The 23,282-nt window shown below is 37.6% G+C and overlaps 2 protein-coding genes across 3 annotated transcripts in view; one reads left to right on the top strand and one right to left on the bottom strand.

The window, feature by feature from the left end:
- Positions 1–17,465, bottom strand: part of IFIH1 (interferon induced with helicase C domain 1) — a 52,068-nt gene extending 34,603 nt beyond the window's left edge. Inside the window, exons 1-3 of the mRNA XM_001494330.5 lie at positions 17,013–17,465; positions 10,421–10,589; positions 5,664–5,810 (exon numbers count right to left, since the gene is read on the bottom strand). Coding sequence (XP_001494380.2) covers positions 5,664–5,810; positions 10,421–10,589; positions 17,013–17,465 — 769 coding nt within the window. The remainder of the gene's footprint in view (positions 1–5,663; positions 5,811–10,420; positions 10,590–17,012) is intronic.
- The window catches only part of GCA (grancalcin), a 43,968-nt gene continuing 38,092 nt past the window's right edge, over positions 17,407–23,282 (top strand). Inside the window, exons 1-4 of one of the 2 annotated variants that reach the window (XM_070241913.1) lie at positions 17,407–17,534; positions 17,859–17,939; positions 18,056–18,255; positions 18,500–18,583. The gene's annotated coding sequence lies outside the window, so the exon portion shown is untranslated. Of the gene's footprint in view, positions 17,535–17,858; positions 17,940–18,001; positions 18,584–23,282 lie in introns of those variants that run through there. The other variant, XM_023623029.2, reaches the window with a different exon arrangement.

Consider the following 23,282-nt stretch of genomic DNA (forward strand, 5'->3'; position numbering starts at 1 on the left):
ACTCTCTGCCTTCTGGTCCTCATTCACAGCCAAAATAGAGCAGGTAAGGTCTAATAATCAAATTAAAATTAGAAGCATCACCTTTGTTAAAATCCTGCTAAAAAAGCTTTAGGTTTGTAGATATAAAAGAATGTCATGAAAATAAATCCAGCATATATTAGCTGCACACTAGGGAGATTTCTTTCCACCAAAATACCTATGTCCTCATTCCTGAGATATGAACACTAACCCTTCCAGAACTATTGTGTAATTGTAAGTCATATAACTGACCTAGATGGCTCCTGGTAGGTTTCAAATAAAATACAAACCTATGTTGTCCTTTAACAAACACCAATAGCAGCAGCAGCAGTAGCATCTCTCTGTCTCTTTCTCAGCTCAAATTAATATTTGCCTTTTGGATTGCCTCAGTAGTATTTCTAGTTCCCAATAATTAACGTACCTAAATTTAGAAAATACAGAAGTGAAAGAGAGCTATCTTAATTCAAACCAATCCTGTAATAGTAAGGCTGATTGTCTCATAATATTATTGTACACTGCTGTATCAATTATCTTTCCCACTAAGGTCTGAAGTGCTATATGATACTTATTTCTAGAGATTCTAAAAATCTCCAAATTTCTAGAGGTTAGTGCTGTGGAACATTATTTTGGTCCTCAAGTGCAAGGATAAATTTTGTGGCATTTTTACAGAAATTAGTATAGACCAAATCTAAGATTGGACTTTGGTCTATAAAAAGGCAAAACAAAACAACAACAAAAAAGTGCTATAACAGATTGGGCCAGGGAGAAGGAGGCTGTTTTATAAAGGTCAATTTTTAAACCCCTCCTACAGAACATGATCTATGCAAAATATATCCACAATATATTCCAAAGCATAATGTCACCGGATAAACCTAAGGAGTGGAACATATGGGGGAATATGAAAAAGAAGGTATTAAAGTCTGAAAACAAGCAGGTTGGTAAGCTCATTAGCTGGGGTGGAATTTTAAAATCTTCACGTGAACGAATATATAAATCAAAATATACACACGCATTCACAGTCATGCGCACTGTATATTCACACATGGTACACTCTACACTGTTACGTTATAACCTCCGCGCTGGAACAGTGAAATTTCATTTTCTTTATAAATGTAAAAGCGCCCTCTGCTGGCCAATCTGAGGTATTTGCATTTTCTAGTTTCACAACAGGGAAATTCAACATAGAATGAGGAAGTTTGGGGAATTTTCTGTAGAACTCTGCATTGAAGACAGTTTATTCCAAATACAATAAATTTTCTTCATTTTTAATCTCATTTATTTTACTTTTATTTTCTTATAGAGCATTAATTCCTATAGTATAATAAAAATTTCGATGTAAAATAACTACTCACTTGTGACAAAGCAACAGCAGCCAGACAACTAAAAATGATTGTACAACCAATTTTACTTAAACCTAGAGAATTAAAATAATCCAGATAATTATGTATTTGCTATAAGGAAAATATTTTTAATGAAAGAAAATGAATGTGGACTTGGTGTTCCTCTGATGTTTTCTAGGGAAGCGTGTCCTAGTGAAACACCAAAGTTTTCCAATATTTTCTTGTTATAAATTGATCAGTGACTTCAGAAAGCAGAACTATAATATCCAGCATTAAAATTCTACCAATAGTCTGAGAACTACTGAAATACGCTTTAGAAATTATTGTGTTAATTCAGAAACAGGTAAAATAAATAACATTTTTGGTATATCTTAATTATTAATCACTTTTTTAATAGGAAGCAGTTGGAAGGAAAAAGGAAGAAATAGTAGCTTCCACTGTGGAGACATGAAGAAATCATTCTCCAGAACTATCCACTGGGAAACTCTCATATATCACCCCTAGGATGGATGAAGGAGAGATGATTAAAATTGGTTTCAGGGCGGGCCACCATTGTTAATGCTGGTGTGTCTCACCCATCAGGTGTGTTAAGAAGTAAAACGGGCTGAAAAACAATCTATAAAGAATCTTTGCATTAAAACTATAAATAATTAACATTGTATGCACCAAGACTACTATGCACTAAAAAACAGCACTTTAGAAATTGATTTGGAAATAAAAATTAGAGAACTCAATTTAAAATTAGAAATAATTTGAGTCACATTTCTTCCTGCATATCATATTCACAGAATGTGTGCAGCTTAAGTAACAAGTGTCTTTCAATGCCACTTTGGTTAACTGTATTTAAAATCTTAACCCGATATATTGGAATTCAAAATAAAGGTTATACATTATATATATATATATATATATATATAGGAATTCAAAATAAAGGTTATACGTTATCAATATCAACAAGATACACAAAACAAAATTATGCAAATACATATTATAGACTATGGAATACTTTCACATTTATATTGATTGTTAATTCTGTCAAAGAATGCCTGTATAAGCCAAATCCTTCTACAGTAAATTTTGCAACAAAAATTTCAATCAAAAGAACTCCAATAACTTCTTTGGGCTAATGGTACTTTACAAGTTATTTATGTCAGTAATTCTTAGTTCCGAAGAGCAACAAGAAAATGAAACAGACACTGGAATGATCCACAGCATCTATCAGCAGCAGTGTCTAACCCCTAAAGCAAAGGCACTACATTTTCAGAAATAAGTTACCCTTTGTTACTGCTCTGGAAAAGGCCAGAATGGATTGAACTAACCTGTTTCCAAATCCACATGAGAAGTCCAGATATCACAAAGATCTTACAGACTAGAAGACTGTTAAAGTCTGTGAATTGGATGGAGTCCTCAGATTACTGTACGGCTCACTGTACTCTCACATGTCCTCAGACTATTACATATTTCAATAGTCCTTACTCGTCTTTCACAGTACTTATTATACGACTATTACACAGGACTTGATGTGCAGCTATTTAGTGACAAGTGTTTGGTTGACACGCTCATCAGTTGAAAGTGCCAGAGAGCAGAAACCATTTCTGTTACATTCCCCCCTATTTATGGTGCTGAACACTGAACACTACATGCCTGGCATATAATAGGAGTTTGATAAATATTTGTTTAAGGAAAGAAGAGAAAGGAAAGGAGGGAGGGAGAAAGAGAGAAAGGGAAGGAATCTAGGAGGGAAAAAAAAATCCTTTCTGTCCTCTAAGGCCATTATTAAGATCCAGATTTTTTTTTCCCCACAAGATGCAGCTTTAAGTTTTATATCAAATAGAAAAAAAATAGAAATTTTAAAAAGTTTTGCCTTTAATTTTGTCCACTTCGAGACTCAGAATCCTCCATAGATAGATAAACCACAGGCTGACAAGATGCATTTGTCTGGCAACTTTTGGTGAAAAACCCTCATCTGAGATGCAGGATCATCTCCCAGCCTCCATCCTGTCTTCAGTTCTTTCTAGTGTGGATTTCGAAAATACCAAGCAACCCACAGAGATGTCAGGTAGCCCACCAGGGAAGTTTATTAAAAAGTGAGAACCCCAAATCAGATAGTGGATTTTGGCATTCCTATAGAATCATGATTTCTGAAGGAAAGCACAGCTGCTCAAATTGAAAAAAATAACCCTCTAGAATTCAGGTTGAAAAGCTTTGCTACTCTGTACATTAAACCTTGCTACTTAAAGTGTGGTCCAGGACCAGGAGCAGCTGCATCGCCCAGGAGCTTGCGAGAAAGCCAGACTCCCGGGCCCCACACAGAACCTGCTGAATCAGAAACAGCATTTCAACAAGCCCCCTCCTCCAGTTCACTCATACGCGCATTAAAGTTTCAGAAGAACTGCGTTTAAAAAACAAACACCATAAACAAGGCTAAATAGCAGGCAAATTATAAAAAATATTGGTACTATTTATGACAAAGGATTGTTATCCTAAATATTTAGGTAGTTCATATAAACCACAGAGAAGAATATAAATACCTTATTGGAAAAATACATAGGTAATTAACAAAAACAACAACAAAAAGGAAGGAACTTATAAAAATGTTTTTCATTAGAGATAAAAAAAATTCAAATTGAAGCAACAAAGTACCCAATTGGAAAACTCTGAACATATTATTACCCGCTCTTGTAGAAGAGACTTCAGGGTAATAGGCGCTCTCCTACACTGTTGGAGGACATGGAATTGGTAAAAGTTGCTGGAGTGAAATTTGGCATCAATTATTAAATGTCTTAAAATCGTAGGAATCATTTGATCCAGAAATTCCAATTATGTAACACGTTTTTAAGAATTAAACTGAGTCATAAATACAAGGAGTTATTGTGGCAATATTTAAGGTGTAGAAATTTGGAAACATTCTAAATGTTCAACAATTAGTTAATCAATTATAATGCATCCAACGGATGAAACTATTATTCAGTCTTTAAAAATCGTGCTGTAGAAGAATATCTAATGAACACAGGAGAAATGCCATTATCTATAAACATCCAGGTATGTAAAAAGACCTGAAGGATACATACCCACTTGTTAAGAGTAATATGTCAAAGCTGGGGGAGTACGGGTGACTTTTTCTTTGTGTGTTTCTGTGTTTTCCAAATTTCCTGCAATGCAGCCATATTATTTTTGTGAGTAGAAAGTGGTAAATTTTGCAGTGGTGTGCTGGAGTCAGCTTATACTGGCTCACAAGGGCCAATTGTCACATTTTCAGGAATTTTGTGAGCCAGCTGTTAAGCATAGCCATTTAAAACGATTAAATTACATAAACTTACAATTAAATAAATTATATTAAAACAAAGGTAATGAATATTTAAAACTCATCATTTCCTCATCATTTTACTATAATCATCTTTGATGTTGAGGCTATTTATGCCTGTGGTGTCTATATGGTGGCAATGCTATGTAATGGTGTGCACCTCTCTTCCCAGCTGTGTGTTCAGTGACATTATGTTGGAGGCTTGAAATCAGCCTTAGTGGGAGTAGTTACTCCATGGAGATTGTCAAATGCTACAAATCAGGGCTTTTTTCTTTTCCCCAGAGAGCTACTTCCACAACATATCCACACACCACAGACTTGAAGTATCTCCTGAGAAAATAGAATGTAGCCCTTCTGGGGAGAGAGGGGAAGAGAGAAGGATTCTCCTACTATGAACAAATTAGGGAGGGAAGCATAATTAAATTAGTTTGATTCTTCCAGGGCTGTTTCACACCAAAAAGGTGGACATGTTATCTATCTCTCACACCAATTAGTTACTGCAGTTCAAGCCAAACCCAGTTTCACATCTGTTCACCGTCCTTTCTATAGCTTTGGTTTTAGTCTCTGCAATCAGCTGAACCTCTCTGAGACATCCCAGTGTGTAATATAGGGGGAAAGGTAGTGGTCTTATTTAATTATCAGAGCTTTGGGTGAGTCGAACTAATTAATGTATTTCAAAGTACTATGAAATATAGGGCATGCTTATGATATTTATCACATTACAAGGACCATGGCTAGCTTATAAAGTAAAATTAGAAACAAATGTGTTCATATTCAGAACATATTAATATTGCATTACTTTTGAAAACACTTTTAGCCACAGAGAGAAATTATTTTAATTTAATCTCCTCTAGAAAATTTATTTTAATAAAAATGCTCACAAAACCCCAAAGCCCAAATTTTCTCTCTCTGTTGAACAGATCCTGATATCATCAATGCACCAAGTGATTTTTCTGGAAGTGGCAGTTAGCATACGTAAAGTATGTACATGTTCCAAGTACCTGAAACTACAGAAGAATCTGCATAAGATGATTCCAATGCATTATTCTCCACGTCCCAGACATCCTTCTCTGGACTCGGCTGATCTGTGGCTAGAAGCAGTGGCTCTTTAACTTCGGGACCATCTTCTTGTGATAAATTCTCAGTTTCTAAGAAAAAAAGTATTATAATGTAAACAATAGTGCAATGCAAGTTTTTATACAGTATACAGAATCATTACTGTTATTTTGAAAACAAAAAGGGTGTTCCCAATAGAGATTTACCTGAATATACTTAAATATACTCAATATACTTAGAAATTCTAAACAGAATGTAAACTGTATTGCAATGCAAGCTTTTCTAAGATATAAATTGATGTTATTGTTATTTTGAAAATCGAGTGGAGGTCGCTAGTAGAGATTTGCCTGAATATATTTCAATACTTTGACATTTTAAAAAGCCTGGAACGTGTTTTTTGTTCTGACACAGTATTTTTACTTTTAATATGGACACAATGAGTAATTCTTTTGTAATGATTAAATTTTATCTAAAAAGACAACATAATAAGTATTATGCTAATCATAAGAAAAGTGTGATGATTTCCCATCTGACCATCACCTTTAGGAAGGAAGCCACTTATTCAGTGATACAAAGTCACATTTAAGGCTGAATTAATGAACATGCAAATTGGTGGTGGTTTTTCTTTAGCTTGTGTTCTTGCCATTTTGTTTCCTCGCTGTGTGTTCTACACAAGATGTACATATGCTTTAATGTCAGCCGAAATTCATGTATTCTGAATTTCTGGAGATTTTTTACAATTCAAGGAAATATTCTGTATTTGTCCTTTCTCCTTCCCTCCATTTCTCCCTTCCCACCTTTCCTCCTTCAACCACTATGTACTGAGTGTTTTCTTAAGGGCCTAAGTGGGTTACAAGGAAAAACAAGAGTTTCTGTCCTTCCGAAGTTACAATCTGTCAGAGAACACTGATGCCATAAAGAAAATTTTGTAAAGTATCATTTGGGACTAGCCTATCTTAAGGAAAAAGGAGAAAAATGTGTCCTCAGTTTGGAGAATTTCCTGAAGAAAACTATTGTGATTTTGGACTTTCTCTTTGGACAAAACAACTTGACAATATTTGCAACCACATGTTAAGTTATTTGTCAGGCTTATAATCATAATAGTCAACTTATTTTGTGATTGCCATATAAGTACTTTAATATGTTAAATCATTTAATCCTTAAAATAGCCCTAAGTGATAAGTAATATTACTATCCTCATTTCACAGAAGAGTAAACTGAGGCACTGGCACTGGGAGGGCAAGCACTCGGCCAAAGTCACACATCCAGGGAAGTGAAGGAGCCAGGATTCACTAAGAATCAGGATCCGGAGCCTAGGCTCCTGTATAGTCTGCTCCAGTCACCATAACAAAATATCATAGACTGAACGGCTTATGCCACAGAAATTTATCTCCTCACAGTTCTGGAGATTGGAAGTCCATGATCAGTATGCCGGCAGGTTGGTGTCTGGAGAGAGCATGCTCCTTAGGTTGCAGAAGGGCCACCTTCATGCTGTGTCTTCACATGATGGAGAGAGAGAGACAGAGACAGAGATCTCTCTCCCTGGTCCTATAAGGCCACACTGCTATCCGATTAGGGACCATCCTTCTGACCTTTCATTTAACCTGAATTACCTCGTAAAGACATTACCTCCAGATATAGTCACATTGGGGGTTAGGGCTTTAATGTATGAATTTGTCGGGGGGGACACCATTCAGGCCATAGCAGCTCCTGACCACAAGAATAACCACGGCTAACTTTGTTTTGGTCATCCAGGCCTGCCAGAAAAATGCTTAGATTCCCATAAAAAGATGCACAGTTCAGCAAACAATATTTAACCCCCTGACTCCCCTGACTGGATTTTCTGAGGAAATGAGAAGTAAACCAGACTTATCTGGAATGAGTAGGTCAGGAGCAACCTGACTGCTGGGAGGGGTGGTGAGAGAGTATAAGAATGCTGAGCCCCAGACAGGGACTGGTATTTGCCATCCAACCTTCAGAAGAAGCTAAGAGACCCCTTTCCACTCTGCCCTCATAAAAGCCCACATATTGGAGTCAACAACCATCATCACCCACTTTAGTCAAATGAGGGAGAAGCCCCAATGTGAGAGGACCCTGCCATGGGACCAGGGAAGGAAAAACGGGTGATGGATAACTGATGCCACTTTTTTTCTTTTCAGAGGCCTTTCTCCCTTCTATAAAGTGCTTAGCCTTGGCCAGCCAGTATACGTGCAGGGGCTGGGAGAGTTCGGATAAACTAGTCCCCAAGCCATTCTGAAACACACACACAAAGACTTAAACATACTACAAAGTTATGACTTACAAAGAGGAAAGGAAAGAAGAAGGCATGTGCATACTAGATGTATGTGATGAGGTGTGTGATAACGTAAGTATGACATGGGAATCACTATATATACTCTACTTGGATTGCTATTGTTTAAAGAATTATAATTTGAAAAATCATATTAAACTTTTCACAAGGCACCTTGCAAAGTGGGACTTCACAATACCTTAGAAAGAAATATGGCCGCGCATGTTGTCAGGAGAATCTAGAAGACAGTTTGGAGCAGATCTTCTAGACTCTTCCCTAAATGCGTATGCCGCTGTACACAACTATAAAATGACTAGGTATCCTCCAATTTGGGGGATAGATATGACAAGGTCGTTTGTGATCTGAAAGCCTGCCCATTCCAACATCCCTTTATACACTGAAGTCAAAATTTCTCAGGGAACAAAATAATCTAGACTGTAGGCCTTTCCCTTTGAAGTTCAAGTCCTAGAATATTCGTCATGGGTGGAAACAGTCCCATGAGTTCTTGAACAGGAACTCATCATGAGGGGGGTGGTCTGGACTGGGGTCCAGCTGATCCTCGCGGTGTGTGAAATTTGGCCCCATCATATTATGTAACTTCAGCTGGAAGTCACTTCAAACTTAGCCAATGGGCGTTAGAGTTATGATATGGAAACAATGGCTGGGCCATAATGTATAAATGCAAAAAACCATAATCTTGATGTTGCAAGCAAGTGGTATCACTGAGCCCCCTCTAGAGAATCCAAGCAAAATAAAGATGCTTCTGACTGAGAAGGACTTTTTATACAGTTACACTTTGCTGTGGAAACAGAAGCAATGACAGCAGCAACCCTGGAATCTGCTGGTGGACAGATCATGGAATTACTGCCTGGCTTTTAAAAGCTGGATTGAGGGGGCCGGCCCCGTGGCCGAGTGGTTGAGTTCCCATGCTCCGCTGCAGGCAGCCCAGTGTTTCGTCTGTTCAAATCCTGGGCACGGACATGACACTGCTCATCAAGCCATGCTGAGGTGGCAACCCACATGCCACAACTAGGAGGACCCACAACTAAGACTATACAACTATGTACCAGGGGGGCTTTGGGGAGAAAAAGGATAAAAATAAAATCTTTAAAAAAGCTGGATTGACCACCTTTGGCTGAGTAAGCATCCCCAAATCCTTAAATAATTCCACAGAGGAGGGAGAGCTGCAAGGCTTCTTGAGCTTTTCACTTGTGGGGGTCTTGAACATATGACACTGCACAGCATTTATTCTGGGGTGACGTAAACAGACCTTGCCCAAACATCTTGATTACACTCACGCCTCGTGGTTCATCCACACACAGGTCCATGAAGGCCAATTTATAATTCTTTAGGGCTTTTTAATACCTCATAGTAGAAATACTTGACTCTCTCTCTCGCTCTCTCTCTCTCCACATGTCTATCTGTGTATGTGTATTTCTAACTTCTGGGCAAAATTAAGCTATTTCATAAAGAGTATAGCATAAAAACATAATATGTTGTTTACTGTAATAATTTAGTAACTGTTTTTAATTTGCATATGTAACTTAGAAAATTGTTTCACGTGTATCTTATTCCATTAGAAAATGTGGTATATGGGAATAGGGACTTTGGACGTCTCATTTGACTCCATATCCCCAGCACCTAGAACAGTGTCTGGTGTATCATTGGCCTCATTATATGTTAATTGAATATCTGACTGACTGACTGAATGAATGAATAGAAGAAGTAACATAAGCTTGAAATGATTATAATCATTTAAATAATTCATTACCAATTAACTTTCGATTTGTCTTACATATGATATTTTTTAAAACATAGGATATATACTCTGAAAAGAAAAATAAGATGGTAGTTTATATTAGATTTACAAATTATATATGTGAAAAGGCTGCAGAACGTAACTTTTATTGTAATTGAATAATTTTAAAAACTCACAGGAAAAAGTGTTGAGAAATGTTGACAATTACAGACCTTTCACCAAATTTTCAATAAATTACTTAAAAATATATAAAAAATATCCAGAAGACTATGCAACAGAGTTGTAATAACCATTAAAATATTTTCTTTCAATTTATTTGTGTTTCAATGTGAAAATTATCTTGATAAAAATTTTAAGCAATTACTTTGTTTCCAGACTAAGGTCGGTAGTGGAAAGAGTGTTGGACTAGGAGTCAGCTTCCCATATTCTAGCCCAGTTTGCTGAGTTTTGCGATTTGGGGGAAGTTAAGCTTTTCCCATGCAGTGGTTTCCTCATTTGTAAAGGGAATAAAGTAGACGATCTCTCAAATCACTTCCAGTTTTGAAATTTTGATTCTAAATATCCTCATAGTTGGCACTGTGTTTACAGCCTTTATCAAACTCTCGATCACTAGGCAAAATGTACAAACTCCTCCTTAGCAGAATTAGAAATACCTGCACTGCTTTCGGAACAATTGGTGCCTGTTAGCTCTTGGACAAGTGCGTCATTTCCCGTTTGACTCAGAACAGCCAGAAATGTAGAAAACCAGTTTTCTTTCTGTACGATCCTTTTCAGTAGCTCTCTTACACCTGATTCATTTCCATTATTTTCGGCAGCAGCAATCTGTTTTAAGAGAAAAGTAGAATTAAAGAAGATCAAACATCTTCTGAATAAATTTAAATAGGAACTAGCCTTTAGAAAAATTGAGCAATTAAGCATAAATGTAAATAAAGGCTCGTTTTCAAATACTAAAGAAAATACAGCAATGCCACTTGTAGCAATTCTGGATTCCAGGGGGGAAAAAAATCTCTGGCTAAATGCCTTTTAAATATGCATTTTTTTTTAAGCTATTGAGATATTCAAACCTGACACGTAGGAAATAAATGTTTTATCTCTGCCATTCTGCATAAGGGGTGCAAAGAAAGTGTCTTTAATCTCTAGTCATGTTATGTCTATTTACATCAATCTCTTTCTGTATATCTAGGGCTTGCTTGCTTTTTCCTTTCAACCCATGGAGTCTACAAGTGGGATCAAAGGAAAATCAAACATTTCTTATTCAATGCCTCTTTCTTCACTATTACCATTATGGAATAAGTAATTACTATCACGATTTATACTCTTGCCTATTTAATATTTGCCCTACTTATTATCGCTATAATAAATTTTTCTTAAATTTGTGTTTACTTACTATCACGAGACAAATTTATTTCAATACTCCTTTTTGAAAGTATGTGGTAGAATTATTTCTATATCCAGTCATTACAATCTTTAGCCTTTATTTAATTTCTCTTTTAGATTAATCTAATAAGTCTTTTTAAATGTGGATCATTTGGGTAATCATTATCACAGTGCATCTCCCCAGCTCTTAATACAGCACCAAACATTTGGAGAACAGACTAACACAAGCCACATTTAGACCAGAAAGAAATTAGACAGGACATCATCAGCTTGCTGTGCCATCAGGCAAGCCACGTCATCTCTCTGGGCTTCATTTCCTACATGTGTAAAATAAGACAATTGAAAATAAATTTCAGGGTTTCTCTATCCTAGCTGCATATTAGATGCATCTGGGGGAGCTTTAGAAAATACTGATATCTAGGATCTACCCGCAAAGATGCTGGTTTGTCTATTTTGGGAAACCAGAAAAATTTTTTAAACAGCACCTCACGATTCTAATCAGCAGCTTAGACAAGAAATATTGACTCACACATTCTCAAAGTTCCTTCTCAACATTTGCCCATCTTCTACATGTATAATTTGGATTGTGTACCGAGATTAATGGTTTCCTACAAAATTTGTCTATTTTCTAGTCCTATAAATATATGCCATAACCTTTCAATGTCAGAAATTTGTTTGCATTTTTGGAACAACGTCTGGCACAAATCCAGTGTTAGCTATTATTAGATGTTAGCAAAAGCATCCACCTTTACAAACATTTCACTAGTGGACACTTACGTAGTACAAGAGTCTATAGCATGATTTCTACCTAATGCATATGTTAGTCTTATTAGCTAATAGTTAATAATGTTATTATAAAGGCTTTGCATATATTAATCCAGAAACCCTCAAGAAGGTACCAATATTAACCCATTTTACAGATAAGAAATCTAAGGCACAGAGAAGTCCAGTTACCTCCCTAAATCAACATAGCTAGTAAATGGCAGAGGAAGGATTTGATCCCAGGCATTTGGCTTCAGAGGTTGAATACTGCCTTCCTGAGCTATCATTATAGCTAATAATTGTCTCCAATTTTAAATTCATTTTCTGGCAAAAAATGATTAAAATGCTTACTTGACTTAATAAAATTTAGATGATTTCAATCCATCTCCCCCACAGCATTTTCTAAGCAGATTCTTGCTCATTTCCTACCTTTTCTCTAACTTCATTAATCTAATGGAAATTCTTTGTCTTCTCTGGTGTTTGTGACATCTTTATTATTATCTGCTAATTTAAGCAATAATTGTGCTAATTTAAGCAATAATTGCTAAAGATGTTAAATAAGACTGGTTTGAGCACCTTCTTTTAACTCAACTATTCTCTTTTTTAATTACCCCATCCTTTAATCAGCTTTAAATACATCTGACAAAAGTAATCGAAAGAATTTCTCTAAAAAAAAGAACAAGTGAGGCACTGTAATGAATACTTTTGTTAAAAACCTAAGCATAATTATATCCACTAAATTTTCCTCAACTATTAATCAGTTAAGTTGATTTTTACTGTAGAATTACATTTGTCAACTTGCTTTGTCCTTATTGAGTTCAGGCATTTGAGGAATCTTATGCCGTTATTTCCTACAAGTATTTTTATTATTTGATTGTGAAACTATGTATAACATTTGTGCAATTTTAGCAGCTTTATCAAGATTGAATTTTTAAGAAATTTCTTTAAGATATTCAAAATTCAAAATGGGGGCTGAAAAGTACATCAATTCCCTTTGAAGCAACCACACATTTTTTTTTTTTTCACTTAATCCGTTCTCCTAAAATATAGGAAAGATATTAGATCCCAACATATAAATCCAATTACTGAAATTCTTCTGAAGTGAATATTTAGACTTGAGACTGCAGCAGGCCATATAATGATCGTTACTCATGTTCTTCCTCCACTGAATGTTTTCTCTGAATATGAAGTTATAAGTGTCTATGGGTACATTGTTAACTAATTACGGAATATAAAATAAATATGAATTTGAATTTGTGGGGGATATAATTTAATGCTTTCATATTCTAAATACTTTGATCTATGTTTTTTCTTTTCAACAGAAATCAGTGGAGAAACCAATCATCTTTCCATTAAGCACTGGCTTAACAACACAATTGTAAAGTTTGATAAAAAATGTTTTCTCTCCCCATTACAACCTTAGATAGCTATTCAAATATAATGATGATTTTTTAACACAGCTGAGCTCAATGCTCAGTACCAGTAAATCAAGAAGTAAAACTCATGTGTTAAAAACGAAGAACTTCAAAGAACTAGTTCCCCACAAAAGTTGTCTTACCAGTGAATACGTATTGTCATATTGACATAACTAATTTCTTATTAGTGCTTCCTCCTGCTAATAGAGTTCTTATCCATCTTAATTTACCTGACAATACAATGAGCTGAGGGAGACTGACTCAGGTACACAACTTCACGTAGGGGGAACTGGACTCAGTTTCTACCTGTGCTGGTCATAGTATGTCTGGTTCTCCTATGTAAATGAAAGGTGTATGCTTTGAACTGACCAGGGCTGAAACATGCACCTCTCTTCAGCTGTTCAGATCAGTATTAAGACACTATGAAAATGTTTATATGATCGCTTCTTTTCCAGAGTTCATGGCTGTCTAAGTCAATGGATGTGCCAAGATATCACTAAGCATCCTAAAATAGAGGCAGGTCAGTACAGGGGCACTCCATTACTGTTAGGGATCATTCTATTAAAATGATCTATAAAGCAATTCTTGTACTTACTGCTGAGTCTCCAGTATTTACAACAGTGCCTTGCATTCACTAGACGTTCTTTAACTATTTGTTAGACTAATGAACACTGATTAACACTACAACATAAGCTCTATGAAAGTACAGATAATAACTACATTATTTTCCAATCTTCTCACCACTAGCATGGTGTCTAGCAAAAGATGTCACTTCATAAATTTAAACCAAGTGAATGAATACTCAATCAATTAAATCAGTTTTTTGGGGTAATTCTTGGACACAAAACTAAATCTAGGATCATTTTCAGAAGCTCTGATGTATGAGGGTGCAGGACTAGGGGGTGGATGTGGAAATCCTAAACTAAAATAACAGACCAAGTAGAAAATGCTTACCTGAAAACAAGAAAAGAATTAAAATAAAATATTTTTTAGAAGTCTTGATTTCTTAGTGAAATGCTACTTTATGCTGCGAAAAAAGCAAATTTCGAGAACTTATGTCCATCATTCACACATTTCCAAAAGCCTGGCAAGGCAATTCATTATATCATGTGTCCTTATCTTTTGTTCCAGACAACTTTTTAGAAATAAATTCAATCAATCAATCCTTATTAAGCACCAACTCTATACCTACTCCTGGCTGGGTTCTGGGAGCTTAAAGATGAAAGACAATTTTTCCATCAAATCACAGTTTAATCCAGGGACTTCAAGAAGCAGATCTCAATTGCAACATGAGAGATTTATCAAAATCCCTGAAACTTTAAATTCATAAGGAAATGTAAGGAAATAAATGCCGATAAAAGTCATCATCATCATCATATCAAAATAGCTCTTTATTATTTATAAAGCTTTTTCATAAACATGATTTCTCATTCACGTTCACTAAAATACTATGAATGCGAGGAGAAATTATCATTATGTCCATTTTCATGGGTCAGGAAACTTAAATAACTAGGTCCAAAGTAACAAACACAGTAAGAAACAAAGATGGATCTCAAATTCGGGTCTTCCCATGACAAATTCCCATGCTTTTCCCACTATACTTTGCTGTCATAAGATAACCACTCACTGATGACCCCCATATTAATATAGATTCTTCTAAACCTAGTGCTTCCTTCTCACTGCCCTCCATAGCTTATTTGAGACTGATAATACATGTAAATTTATAGGTACAAAATTATTCCAGAATCTCACAAAGCCATTCTTCCTCCTTAGAGAGCCTCAAATACATAGCTCCTCCATCTTTCAGAGCCTCATTTGAAATAGGAATCCAAGAGTTTGGGTTGTTTTGGCCTTAACTGCTACCAGTACACAAATGTCCCTTTACTCTATATCTTTGTGTCAAATCCCTTGCATTACTGCTAGCTGCCTCCAAGCTTGCCAGAATCAAGAACTTGGATAAAATCTAGCTGGCGGAAATTCAATCCAGGCAAGACAAAAGTGATGCTGATAGGCAGAAGTATTTAGAGTAAATAAGGAGAAGTGCTGTTTCGCTGGCAATCGGGACATCATACCCACCAAACATAAACAGCTTTGTGGTGTTACTGGACTCTGTTGCTTCTGGACTTCCTAACAGCTACTGTGGCTGGAAATGCCATCTTCCATCTCCAGCTGGCTTGAAGGCTGCATACTGTCTTCCAAATTAAGATTCTGCCACAGTGATGTACACATTTGTCATATCCAGCTGGACTACTATAATGCGTTCTAGCTGGTTCTCAATACACAAAACTACATAAACGTTACAGACAACAGTGTAAAGTAATTTACTTGTTGGGAAAACCAGCCATCAAAATTAGATGCATGCTTGGGTCTTGGGACAGGCCCTATGGCTGTCAAGTATACAAAGGAGCATTAACTTTAGTCACTAAAGACAAAGTCACATCATAGACTAGTGTGAGACCAATGCCCAGAACTTTGTAATGAGGATACAAACAACTGATGAATCAAAAGGAAAGAGAGAAAAACAGAAAATTGCAAAATCATAGCACGTTAGACAAAGCCTTTGACTTTTAGTCATAGGTTTATTTGCCTATACGCCTTTCAAATTAATACTTTGGACTCATATTCTTGAATAAGTCAGCATTTCTATACTTCACAGTACATGCTCACTCAGAGAAAAACAACGAACAATAAACATTACATTAAAGTGTAAAGTCACCTGTAAAATTTACCCTGTCAAAATGCCACCTAAAAGAAAATCCACTATTCTTTCACTATATGAAAACCTGCAACCGGTGACATATTTTTTTTAACGAATTATCTCTAACTTTTGATTCCCAGAGAATGTTGAAATTTTGATTAAAGGGAAAAAAAAAGTGTGTGTGTGTTCATGTTATACGTAATTTCCCCATTTGGACCAAAATTAAATGGCATAATGTATAATATAGGCCAGAGATTGGCAAATTTTTTCTCCAAAGGCCAGATAATAAATATTTTAGGCTTTGCCGGCTATATAGTCTCTGTCCAACTGCCCTTGGAGCACAAAAGCCGTCATAGTATGTAAATGAATGAGCATGGCTGTGTTCCAATGAAACTTTCTTTACGAATCCTGAAAATTCAAAAATCTAAAAACCATTCTTAGCTTTTGGGCCTGCAAAAACCAGTAGCAGGCCAGATTTAACCCATGGGTTATGGTTTGCTAATTCCTGTTCTACAGAGCTATGTTATATAAGACATAAAATTCCACACCATCAGGACCTAAATCTCTGGCTTTGCCACTGTCTTCTTGGGAGACCTTGGGCAAGTTATTATCCTGCCTCAGTTTCCTCATCTGTAAAACAGAGTAGCATTAAAAACCTCAGTGAATTATTGCCAGTATGAACTGTGATAACACACTCTGCAAATGATACTAACCTCACATAGTAAGTGTTTAGTAAATGTTACCTGTCAGTAGATATTATTATTCTAGAATTAACTTCTCTTTAGCTTATTCAGAGAAAAGATTAGAAAAACAGCCTTTCTGTGTTTAAATTAATTAAAAAATTATAAGTGCCTAGAGATTCTCTTCTCAAGGAAGGAGGAAACCAAATTCACCCAAAGACATCAAAGAACATCTGGAATGGAGCTAATGAAGGAGCAACCCGGAGTTGCAAAATTTGTCTAAAAGCTTAGCTGGATCTGAACTGACACCTACCCGATTTCTGTCTTCAAGCGTCAATAGATCCACCGCCACGCATTTGTCCAAGACATCTCTCACCAGAAGCCTGTCCACCAGAGTGGGCTGAAGGAGGTTCAGCAGTTGGAGACACTCATCATGAGCACTCTCAAAGGATGGAGAGGGCAAGTCGGTGAGCTCAGGGTTCATGTAGCGGGCGGCTAATGGGCTGCCTGCTCGCTGCAGGGCCTCCACAAATTCCCTAGCCCAGCCAGGGGGCCAGACGCCCTTCTCCAAGGTGCTCAGGAGCAGTTCAACTGCTTGCATGTTCCCAGTGGTGGCGGCCGTCGTCTGAACCTGCTCCTTCGCCTCTGGAGGCAGAAAGGTCAGGTAGTCTAGTACCGGCTCCACCTGGATGTACTTTTTCACCCTGGCCCTGAAGCACGAGATGAGATAGCGGAAACACTTGTCTGTGGAATAGCCATTCGCCATCTTTCGTTCTCAGAGAAGGGAGAGGATTCTCCCAAGTAGACGGACTGGTGGCTGTTCTCTGCCCAACAGGTGAGACGCGGTGCCGCTGTCCGGGGCCTTGGAGGGCCAGGGTCTGCAGCGAGGGGCCTGACAGCGGCGCGCGGAGGCGAGGGCGCACCTGGGCAGGCGGGCAGGTGGGCGCACCTGGGCAGGCGGGCAGGCGTGCCGGCGGGCCGGGAACGCGGCGGGGACCTGTGCACGGGGCGGGCGCGGCCCCTCGGGCTCTCTGCGGGACTCGCCGGGGCCGGGGACCAGGGCACGCTCTGCACGCTCGGGTGGGAGCTTTGAGTCCAGCTCTCTTCCAGGCCTGTCTTATAAGTTAGCGCGACTTTTGTTTCTGTTTCGATTCTCTAGGTCTTTCCAAACGTAACCGCCCGCCGGGCAGGGAGTGTGTATTTGGTCGGGAGGAGCCACCCTTTGCTCGGGTCTGGCACGGTGAGTCCTTTGCTCAAGGGCACTTGGGGGAAAAGGAAAACGGAAGCGAATGCTCTCCCCCTGAGTCGGACAGCGACGTTCCAACAACGCCAACGGGGATTTTGTCTCCCTTGCAGGATCCTGCCTCAAAATTCAGATTTCTTTCCCACAGCCGCCTTGAAACACCCCTTGTCAGCTAAAATGTGGAGGGCGTGAAAGCTCGTGATTCGGGACTTCCCAGGCCAGGCGTGAAGAGAAACTGCCACGGACGCTGCTGCCAACAGGGAGGATGCACCCTTGCCTGGTGAATGCGGGCAGCTTCCGGCCCGCCAGAGTGGTAAGACCGCAGGGGCAGGTGGAGAGTGAAACTAAGAAGACACCTTTCTAGAGATGTGAAACCCCAAAACCCCAGGATGAAGTGACCTCTGCACCCTTTCTAGAATAAATCTGACTTCTTGTGGGTCCCCAAGAACTCTTTCCTCTGGGAATTTGTGGCTGGGTATGAAAAAGAGCGAATAATGATAAACAGTGAACTTCATTCCCTCGTGCGTAGATTGTGGTATTTATTTGTCTTTGACCAGTGCCTGGTGACAGACGCAGAGGACTTTAATCACCAACTCAGCTTAGGAGGAAGCCAAGACTGAAGGTTTTCTCTCTCTCAGCATGTAAGTTCCCTGTATTTTTTAGTATACAACCTTCCTTTAATAAAACAAAACAAAATCCCCAACAACTTATTTTTGATATGACTGCCATTCTTTTCTTGGATTCAATACAGCAAGTTTTGGCTGAAGCAGCTAAGAACTTAATTAGCAACTAATGTACCAACTTGTAGTAAACATCAACATTTGTCTATGTCATGAGGGAAAAAAAGACACCCACACTGAAAAATGGCAGCTGCATTTCAGTACAGAAACCACATAAATGTGAGTCCTTCAGGTTGCTACTCGCTAAGGCATCCTGTAGCCCTGGGTGGCTGTGGGTGGTAGTGTATAAGTTTCGTAATGAGAACCTCATGGCGCAGAATTATAGGGAGGATGGAGCGGTCATTTAGGCTGTCAAAAAGATATATAGAAAAAGTAATTGGTTAGCAAAGCACATTCAATGAAGTTTAAATAGGCCAGAGAAGCCTGGCTGTGCTGGGGACTGGATAAGAGAAATCTAGAGTCTTTGTGAGTATTTTCGGGGGGGCATACAAAATATCCAACTGAGTACTTTATACATGTTGTCTTATTTTATTCTCTAATTATATTATGTAGCTAAGCCTTTTTCTTCCCTAAAGGATTGTAAACTACTTGAATAAAGGACGTATTTACACAGTAACCAGTACAATACTCCACAAATAGTAGACCCTTGCTGATTTTGCCCCTGAAGGGGAGTTTTATTTGCCTTGACTCTAGCAAGTGGCCGAATGTCACACACACAGTGAAAGTTGTTGAAATGAAATGGAACCTTTACCTTGCAGGTGGGCCAAATTTGTGCTATTTTTTTCTGTCTCTTCATAAACACTGCTGTATCTTTACTTTCTTTGGGGAGTTTCCTTTGTACCTAGGTAGAAGATAATCATACTAGATGTTTCTACAAAAGTATTCAAATTATTACTTTTAGTTATTGTGTCTATGAGATGTCTTTTAACAAAAACCTCCCCCTCACCCGCTTAGGTGCTGGCAGGTTTCATTCAGTATGGTAAAGCAAAAACAAGCAAATCAAAAACATTCTGTGCCCTGGTACCCATTCTTCTATCCTTTAGTTTCAAACATTGGGGAATAAGGAGGGATTGATAGTTAAATATGGGAAAATGATCTCATCTTCTTAACACCATGGAATTGCTGTCCTGGTGAGAGAGGGTCCAAAGCAGAAGTTTAAATGTTTGGTATTTAGATTATATCATTCATTCATCCAATCATTTAAAAACTTACTTATTAAGTATCTATATATGATCAGCGCTACTCTCGGTGCAGTTAATAAAACTAAACAAAGTTCCTACTTTTATGGAGCTCACAAGCTAATGGGAGTGGGAAGATGGATAATGAATAATAACTAGAAAATATGCGATGTGCTGGGTGAGGATAAGTGTTCTGAGGACTATGGTGAGATGTAGATAATAGTGCACATTATAGTTTCCCTGGTTGATTTTCCATATAGATGCCCTCTCCTCGCCCTCATCATTAGCATAACATAATATCCATTCATAACAATTCATATTTACTCTCAAGTAAGAGTCACTTTGCTGGACGAGGATTGAGTGACGAGGACTGAGCATGAGTGGGAGCATCTGAGGGAAAATGGAAAGGAACCTCTTTTTTAGGAATCTGCCATAATCTTGGTAGGACCCCTTCTGGAGGAAGAAGGTTGAGGAAAAAAAATCCAACCCACAGCCTCTCAAAATTTATCCCTTTTCTTCACCTATATTTTTGCATTGTGATTTAGTTTATTGTCTGCTTTTTGTTTGAGTAATGTTTTCTTCTGTCAAGTTTCTTCTCATCACTTTCAATTTTCATCCTCCTCATTATTTTCTAAATGTAAGTTTCTGTTTCCTTTCTCCTTTGAGGTAGGAAATCATGCTGATCTATAGCTTTTCCTTTTCTCTAGACCTGCCTTGTCTTTATAAACCTAAAAGGAAAATTTCAGTCTTCATCATTTTTAAAAGTCACCCTTTAGCATTTTATTCTTTAAATAGTAATTCAAGAACATACTAGATAACAGATTCCTGCTATTATCCAACTTTTCATTTGAGTTTTCTACAATTAAGAAGTAGTACAAATCACAACTGTTACTTCTTTGACAAACTAGAACTACAATTTAATGGTCACACATGGCAGTAATGTCTTTTCCAAAAGAAAATGACAATAGATTTAGTTAAATGAGGAAATCCTTCTAGAATTGTTATTGTGTCTTCATTTATTTAACAAATTGTTTCAATAAAGAGTTTCCTCCATGGCATTTACAGTTAGATACCATTGACCCAGCAGTGTAGAGTCATGATTAAGCAGAGAGACTCTGAGCTTAGGATGTCCAATTTCTCAGTTGTAAAATGGAATGATACCACTACCATGTCATAGGGTTGTTCAAAGGATGTACTGTAAAGCATTTCGCCCCAGGGCTGCAATGTTGTACGTGCCCAGTAAGTGACTGCCAGCATTCTTACAGGCAATGAGTAAGAGATGGTGCTAGTTGTCAAAGAAGGCACAATTTATAGAGGAAATAAATTAGTTATGTACATAAACACAATGTAATAACTAGCCACGTAACTGAGCTTTTAGACAGGCTTGGTTTTTGCAAGAAACGAACGCTGATGGGCTGATTTAGCAGGAAAAGTTTACTAAAAGGATACTGTCCTGGCTTTATATTTCAAAAACATGAGTAGTTCCAAAATAGAAAAAGAAATTCTGGCTAAGTTTATTAGATCATGATACTCGTTTCTTAATTACTTCCACCAATTCAATGGTGAAGTTCTGATTTTAAGTGTGCACATGTGAAAGCTTTTCTACATAATAAACAGTTTTGACAAAAAAAAAATCAGATGTCAGTGAAAAATTTTTTAAACATCCATTTTTCCAAATGCTTCCTCTATAGCTTAGGTTCTTTCAAAAACAGTTACTTGCACATTTACACATATTTTGGTTAAAACAGCAGCTTTACCTCACAGATACAGATTGGCTATGCTTCTTTTACTTTATTTTAGAATACATGCTTAACAGCAGACTACAGGCCAATGTAATTAGAGTGCCATTGTCTTTGCCTTGAGGTCATGGTGGGCATTTGGGGGTTAGATGTCTCAGCCTCTGTCCATTCTGACTGAGGGGTGGCTGTTCCAGTGGTTTAATACCTGCCCCAGACAGTTAGTGAAATATTTTTATTTAACCTCTCTTCTATTATAACTGACAAAGTTTTGAAGTAGGAGTACTGTCAAGTGAGTTCTTGAAATCAAATATTGAGATAAATCGAACCAATCTTTCAAATTGCTAAATCATAAATGGTTACATTAAGATTTTTAAAGAATAATAAAGTATTGTCAATTACAAAATATTTTTTATTATTAATGCACTAGAGTATATGAATTACATTTACCAATCTTATTTTATCTTCATCTGACCCCTTACTATTGAATTTTTGTTTGTATTTTATGATGTATTATTACAGTTGTACATTTAAAGATTTTTTAAGTAAATACATATACATTTATTGGGGTCTATGTTCAAATATTTTTACTGATAGTGATCAAGAACAAAGTCCTTGGAGACCACGGTTCTAGAGAGCCTCCCAAGGGCTAGAGGGTGTAATGAATTCAGCTGACGAGCAGGATTAACAAGAATGGAGGAGAAAGATGCATAGGTGAAAAGAGAGAGAACTCTGAGGAAAAAAGGACAATCCAGCACTGGGATCTTGAAGTAGAACATTTCAGGTTACTAATATTATTATTGCTTTGTGACAAATGTCAGTATACTAAGTTAACACATGGGCAAGGATATATTTCGTATCCTATTGCCAGACATGATGTCCACCAGATTTTTTCTTGAATTGAATATTTTAATAAAATTCATTTAAAAAATAGTTTATGTTCACTGCAGAAATTTCTGGGGAAATCACATAATATTGAAGAAGATTATATGAATTACTTTTAATCTCATCATCCAGAGATAGGCGTTTTTAATATTTTAAGTGTATTTCCTACCAGTATTTTATTGTGTAAATATAGGTGTGTATGCATGCATATACACATCCAACATTTGTTCAACAGAGAGTGAGCTGAGATGGTCTCAACTGTGAGGAAGAGATCTCCCAGGAAGAGATCTCCACAGGGAGATCACGTTGACATGCCAACGGGAGACAGAGCCTGTGAGAGATCCCCTATGGCGGGGATGGGCAGGATATTTGGGCAGCAATGCCTAGTACTGAATAACAAGTTCATTCCTGTGTTGCACTTGCTGTACTGACCCTTCTTAGTCCCAGATCTTTCCTAAAAGTCTGCCAATATAACAGGCAGTTAGCAGTGGTGATTTGGTTAATAAAGGAGAGGCAGTGGCCCCATGTGGTGGAGCAGAGCTGCACAGAAAGAAAGTAGTCTAGAAATTGAGACAAGGAGTATGGATTGAGAATTCCATCCAAGGGAAATGATGAGAGTGTAAGCCCTATAGGAAACCTCAAACACCTTAGGAACTGTGCCAGACTTGCTATGCTCTGCAGGATGGGAAGGGCCATCTCAGTAGCCATGCTTTCAGCTGCAAGGTAAAGAATGCCTGAATAAATTTGACCCAGCAAGAGGGATTGATTTTTCTCACATAACAAAAAGAGTCAGTGATTCACTGAGGTCAGAACTCTGGGATGTGTCCTGTAATTGTCTTGGTTTTATTCTCGTGGTTGCAA

Source organism: Equus caballus, chromosome 18 (assembly GCF_041296265.1).
Source record: "Equus caballus isolate H_3958 breed thoroughbred chromosome 18, TB-T2T, whole genome shotgun sequence".
In the NCBI taxonomy this organism is placed as follows: domain Eukaryota; kingdom Metazoa; phylum Chordata; class Mammalia; order Perissodactyla; family Equidae; genus Equus; species Equus caballus.